Source organism: Macadamia integrifolia, unplaced genomic scaffold (assembly GCF_013358625.1).
Source record: "Macadamia integrifolia cultivar HAES 741 unplaced genomic scaffold, SCU_Mint_v3 scaffold1461, whole genome shotgun sequence".
Lineage (NCBI taxonomy): Eukaryota > Viridiplantae > Streptophyta > Magnoliopsida > Proteales > Proteaceae > Macadamia > Macadamia integrifolia.
Window position 1 is genome coordinate 94,403 of NW_024868212.1, and position 6,921 is coordinate 101,323.

General features: G+C 38.0%; 1 protein-coding gene across 2 annotated transcripts in view; it reads right to left on the bottom strand.

The window, feature by feature from the left end:
* Window positions 1–5,652, bottom strand: part of LOC122063812 (protein S-acyltransferase 11) — a 55,812-nt gene extending 50,160 nt beyond the window's left edge. The window contains exons 1-2 of one of the 2 annotated variants that reach the window (XM_042627524.1): window positions 5,252–5,652; window positions 2,066–2,291 (exon numbers count right to left, since the gene is read on the bottom strand). In XM_042627524.1, the coding sequence (XP_042483458.1) occupies window positions 2,066–2,291; window positions 5,252–5,269 (244 nt within the window). In that variant the 5' untranslated portion in view covers window positions 5,270–5,652. Of the gene's footprint in view, window positions 1–2,065; window positions 2,292–5,251 lie in introns of those variants that run through there. The other variant, XM_042627525.1, reaches the window with a different exon arrangement.
* Window positions 5,653–6,921: the final 1,269 nt, after the last annotated feature.

Consider the following 6,921-nt stretch of genomic DNA (forward strand, 5'->3'; position numbering starts at 1 on the left):
CTGGTCCACAGTAGTGCTCTTGCATCAGGGAGCAGGGCATACCTTATTACTACCACAACTGCAGAAATAAATGAAAATGTTGGACAAAGAATGGAAGAAGCCATCAGTGATTAATTGAATCAGAAACCCAGAACCATTTATTAGCTTCTCATAAAAAATAATTTTCAAAATAAAACAAGCCCATCACCTACAACCATCTGACTCCACATCTCTTCCCGAATCATAAAACCTCATTTCCAAAAAAACAAAAAAACCACAACTGCAGAAATTGATTTACACACTTGTCATTTTTGAAATCCAGAAATTGATTAGTCTCTTCTCTGGCTTTCATTTCCATCTTTCTCTGCTACTTACTCTCTTCCGTTTTCATAGTGATATCAGAAGGGAAAAGGGAAATTTAAAGAGATATAGGAATGCAAAGCAGAGGCGGAATGCAAAATTGCTAGACTGCAGGCATTCTTGAGGTTCAAGGAGACTGCCCTGAAGAGAGAACCTGTGAGAGAGAGAGAAAGAGAGAGAGAGGAATGCGATGGAGTTTCCAAGGTACAATGGGGCTCTGCCATAGAGAAGATCCAAAAGCAAGAAAGAAAGCACATAAAGAGATTAAAGAGAGAGAGTGGTGACAAAATCAGAGAGAGAAATAGATGCTGAGAGAGGACCTCCCAGTCACTGCTGTAAAGTATTCACTGTCACCATTGCTGTGGTGAGTGTAGAAATGTAACACTAAAAATGATGAAGATAAGAATGGGAAAATAAGAAAAAACAATCACACAATGAACACCGATTTACGTGATTCGGCCAGGTTGCCTATGTCCATGGTGAGATGAGATCCTGCTTCGCCATCAATGGATTGGGGTTACAGCACTCGTCCTCACACGTCTCTCAGATTGCTTAGAGAGAAAGAACCCTCGCTACAATTATATAACGAAAACCTATACAGGAAAGAATTCAAGACATCGTACCCCCAATAGTGAGGTTGTTTCTTCCCAACGCACAAGAACTGGATCGGAAGATGGGAGAACAAAGCTGGGGTCGAAGACGAACTATTAGATTTTTCATACAGCCCAATATGGTGGATCGGCTTGCAGCGCCAGCTTATTTGACTTGATTCTTCTCTAAAGGCTAGGTCAAGTAGCCTTCCACCAACTTAAGCCACGTGCCCATTAAACATGGCACATGAAGGAAGGAATAGTTTCTCAGAAATATCAGAATGGGAATAGGGTACAAGAAACGATACAAATGCCTATTTCTGGGCTTAGAATAGTTTCTGGGCCAGAAATGGCTTCTTAGAATCCATAGCAAAGAAACTCTAAAACTAAGTCCCCCAGATTCAGTAGAAACAACAGCTTGTCGCATAGATTGAGAGAAGTAGCAGAATAGGGTATCTGCCACCTGCTGAAATCAGATCTGGATTTCCTTATTAATTCTCTCTTGCTTCCAGGTTTTATAGCTGGTGTCCTATATTCCTATGCAGGTGTAGGACTGATTTGTCAGATTTGAAGGCTAAAGTTCAGTCTAGACAACAGTCCAAGTATCTCCAGGATTTCTGGTCCACAAGTTATCTGTTATCCTTTATTTTCTTTTAGTCATGGTCTCTATTCAAGTCAGTTTCTTTTGTTTATGTCCCTGATTAATAGTGATTTAGAAGGGTAGTCTATGCCTTTATTTAGCTGGGTTTTAAACTTGTAATACTTGAAGTGGTTCTACAAACAGAGACATTTATTTCATCATTTTCATCAATACGAGTTTATCGATGTAGCAGACTGATGGTCTGTGTTTATTCCAGTTTTCTGGTTTGTTTTCTTGGCAACCCACACAGCTAGATTTCCTCAAGCCCTTCTCTCCGCTATTTGGAGCTTGATATCATTCCATTGTGAGAACCCTATAGCTACATCACACTCAAAACTAACAAACCCAATTTTTCCTTCTACAAGACGATACAAGAAAGTCTTGAAAAGAGAGGTATTGACTAGAGGTTTGAGCTTGTAAAAAGAATGTAAAATGTTCTAAAGACATACATATGACAAACAGCATAAAAAGAATGTAAAATGTTCTAAAGACATACATATGACAAACAGCATGAAGAGTATAAGGGTAGAGACAAAACACCGGTCTCGCAAACGTCTCCACCGAAAGGACTCATGTTCATGTTTCCGTGCATTTTTGTTTGTTACGGCCCCACACCAGCCACACTTGAAAATATGAGTATAACATGGAAGAATAAGGCGCAATCCACAACCCCAACAGATTATACCCTGATCCTCTAGTATAGTTGTTATATGATGCTGCTCCTGCATGAGATCAGATGAATAGTTGAGAAAACCTAGCAGGACATGCAGCCCTTTTTTTTTCCTATTGCCATTAATTAATATGTGAGAAGTAAATAAAAAATACAGAAATAAATATATTAGCATATGGTGTACTTGTTCTCAGCCTCTGAATACATTACATACACAAAAACTGTGTTAATATGCTCATGGATCAGATGGCTTGATTTGAGCCATGTAGAGTGCTAATTTGGCCAATCCAATCATGCTATATCGCCAAAGAGAGGAGAAAGCTCGTTCATAGGCTCAGTGGATAAGGTAGTTAATTTGACAAAATGGTTATATGGAGAAGGAAGAAACAGAAAATCATGCTGTATCAACAAAGGCAGATAGGTGCTTCCTATACCTCCTACAAAAGTTTGAGGTCCCTAAGGCGCCACCCCAAGGCAGCTCAGTTGGAGCAAGAAGACAAAGTGGAAAATAAGTCGAGATGTAGCATGTCAATAATTCTACAGCAAAAAGATAAAGAGCCAACTAGAAAGGGTGAAAAAGCTAACCAATTAGATTCCATGGATGAGTTGCTATCTTAATCCTATGCTCTTAGTCTAGCTTTCCTTATCTTAAGTTTATGTATCCCATTCAGAATATGCCCATTTTCTGAACTGAATTTCCTTTTTCAATAGAAGTTCTTTAATTTTTGCTAAGTGAAAAGGTTCTCTGAGCTGGCAGCAGAGGCTACACCAGCAGCTTGCCAGCTTCTATGCCCCTCTCTGGTTGGTGCGTCCTCCAAGCCACCAGCTTGCAAAACCCTCTCCCTTTTGGAAATAAATGTTAAAGGTTTTTAAAATAAAGAAATACAGGAACTAAACATCAATTTCTATTCAAAATTCTACACTATCCATCCCATGCCATGATATGCTCAAGGTAAGTTTAACATGGTCTAAACCCTATACCCAAAATGAAGGAGAAAAAAATCAGTTGGGTAGATATTTTGTTTCCAAGAAAGTCTTAAGAAATTAGATGGAAAGCATAGTTCAGAATCATGCCAAAATTTCACTAAAATGTCCAAGACAAAACAGGAAGCAGAATCCAAAATCAGCACTGTTTCTCCGGAATTTCGCTCAATTCAGTCATTTGGTCCAAAAAATGCATTGTTTTGTCAGAATTTCGGTCATTTTGTCCATTAGCAACTACCCCCCGCGAAAACAAAGTGGCCAAGCAAAAAACATTGAAAAAATACATTGTTTCGGCAAAATTTCAGCTTTGGTAGTTTCAGATTGATTGAAAGGGTGAAACAAAACAATTTTTTGAACCTTGATGGAAAGTAGGTTTCAGTTAAAGTATAAACTAGCAGTAAAACATGGATACCAATATGAAGGTAAGGTCACCATGAATGTATCAATTTGTGGGAATAAATTCATTTAAATCGTTCAAAAATAACTTCTCACTCACTAGAGCATTCCATCTTACAATAGCAAGCAGATTCTTTATTAAAAAGTTATGGAATGAAATGTGATATTATAAAGAGAGAACAAATTTGCGGAAATAAAAAATCCTGCATATTGATATGAGCATTAGACCAGCAGTCTGATGTGGCATTAAAAGAAAAAAGGTTATTTAAAGAAAATTTAGAAAACCACTTCTCCAGAAGTTTTCTAAAGAACTAAGATAGCTGACAATTTTTAGTTCCTCCTAATTGGTCCACAAATGCGGGAACTAAGACACATTCCTTGGCTGTTAATACTAAGCCACTCAGGATGAAGCCCAAAGTGATGAAGCATCAGATTCGCACGTTCAAACCAGGAACCACAGTTCATTTTTATTAAAATTATGCTTTCATGGACGGTCATCCAGGTTCAGTTCTCCAGTTAGGTTATTGGGAGAAAAGTTTGAAACTGGTTTTTAAAGGAGCAAGGAGCACAATCTTGCGAACGAGTTTACTTCCAACTTCCAAATGCAGCTGACCACTCCCACCCCCCACCCCCCACCCCGGGGGAAAAATTGTATCCTTCCTAGACGACTGAGATAGAGAAGAAAAAAAATTAGATGTCTTCACTTGTAGTTGAAGCAAAATATTCCGGAATGGATTCGCGTTCTCTCATTAGCCATTTTCATCAAACATTTAGAGGAATGAATTGGGGGGAAAACAGAAAGAATACAAAATAGAAATGGTAGGAAAAGATATTTTGCAAATCCAAAACTGAGGTGCATATTTAAATTTCAAGGCTTTAAAGATGACCCAGCAGAACCACTTCGTGTACTTCTTACATGGTTCCTAAGGTATATGAGCAACATAGGAAAGTATCAATGAGAATCACGACAGCATCCATCATACTAACTACTGGGCAGCCCCTACCACGTGGTTCTGTAAAGAGCAATTTGAATGAAGCTATCTGAAATTCAACTTTTAAGTCCCAGAGAAGCTTACAGTTTGATATATCAGTGAAATTCCCACTGCAGGGTAAGCCAAATCAAGTGTTCTAATTAGTCCTCTCCAACTACAATAAAATCTGTGATAAATGAAGTCCTCCTGAACAGAAACCTGGGCTTAACTAACCCCACTCCTTTTCACCCTAATTCATGATCTGAACAGATCCCCAGGGTTAATATGTTTCAGTCATGAAATTTTGCTATTATTCAAAATTGAGAAGCTGTGTGGAATAAAACCAAATAAAAATCAAAAACACAAACGTAAACACCAAACTGTGTAACCAAAAAAATAGGCTCTTTCTAAAGAAGAAAAACTAGAACTTGGCGCTTTTATCCTTAATCTTTCATTCGACACCCTAAGACAAAATTAGAATACAAAACAAAACAAAACAAAACAAAAAAAAAAAAAAAGGCTAGGTTAGAGTCATGTTCGTAACCAAAAAAAAAAAAAAAAAAACCCTCAAAAAATTCAGAGCAGAGATTCAAAAGGAAAACAGCGAAAGATGAATAAAGGAACAGAAAAAACAGGTAGCATAAGAGATTGATTGAAGTACCTTAACCATGTCATCCATCCTTCTCTTGATTTACAGCAGCAGGAACAAAAAGATTAAGCTACTTCCTTCTTATAGACTTGCATCAAAAGACTAATTTATGCAGGGAAGGGAAGGAAAGAGTGAGAGAAAAGCGCGGATGGCGAACGAATTGGGTCAAGAAGTTCGCCTATCTTCTGTACTCACTGTATGGGTCTGATCTCTGAAGTCACAAAGAAAATTTTGAATATGGTCAACTGAGATCCATGGCTTGCTCATTCTTATACTTCTAGCTTTGAGCCCCAAGAATCTTTTTGGCATCTTGGGGCTCCTAATTTGGTTTTCCTTTGCCTGGAATGAAAATGGCCGTCGTGATGAAGAGATATATTGAATAGTATTCCAAGCAAGGTTCTACAACTCGGGAACGGACACAGGATCGATGTCAAGGTCGACACCGTTTCGATACCAACCTTGGTTTTTGTTTTTGTTTTTGTTTTTTCATTTTTTTTAAAGTCAGTTTTTAGGGTCATTTACGTCAACCGCCCTTACGTTTGCTATATTATATCATCCCCTAAAAATTCAGTTATTACATTCATCTTTGTAGAGTCAGTCCGTTAGGTTGATTGAATTTTATTGAAAATCCGATTTTGCCCTTTTTATCTTCAACTCATAAACTCCCACTTACATTTGCTTTTGTTTACCGGCCAGTTCTCAGGCAAATACTCCAATCAATTTCCTCTGTAGATCCTCAGCTCTTAGGTGCTTTGGTGAGTTCATCACCATCCCTCTCCGGCGAAGGCTTCTCAGTCACGACAGTTTGCTTCGAGTTCTCCGGCGAAGTATTCTTTGCAAGCAAAGGGCAACGGAAACCCCTCTTTTTTCCTAAATTGGGATCTTCTCAGGCAACGGGCGACGCGAGAGTATCTGCAATTTCAGGTATGCCTTAGGTTTGATTTTCATTTGATTTCTCATGTAATGCATTTTCAAAATGTATGCCCTAGGTTCGATTTTCCCAAATTTCTCATGTAATGTGTGCCCTTGGTTCGATTTTTTCAAATTTCTCATGTAATGTATGCCCTAGATTCGATTATTCCAAATTTCTCATGTAATGCATTCTGGATTTAGAACAACAGAGAGCAGTTTCATATATATATATATATATATATATGATACCAGATAACAGGATCGATCTATACCAAAATCCAGGGAAATAGGGATCTCCTGGTTCTGTATGATAAGAAGGACGAAATAGGTGCAATACCTTACTCCGATCCAGCAAGGAGGCTTACACTAAGATAGGTGCGATACCTTACTTAGAACTAAAATCGTGCTGAATTAAAATAAACAAGTAAACAAAGAACAAGACCATAAACTCAAAATAAATAAAAGGATATGAAATTGCACAAAATAAAAAGCTGCTTTACCAGATCTATTTCTTAGAATCAAGAGACACGACTGTAGGTTTTGATCTAAGGATAGAACAAGAAGCAAGCTATATGCTAAATGAGACGCAGAAAATAGTGATATATTTTGAAATTTCAAAGTATACAATATTTGGAGATTTTGATCCAGAGTTCTTGAGTGTTTGGGTAGGTTTGGGTTGGAAGGTTTGAGAAGAAGAAGGGTGTTTGGTCTTTGAGGAGTCTTTGAGCTATGGGTAGCTAACCTTTGGGAGGACGATCAGACTTGAGATG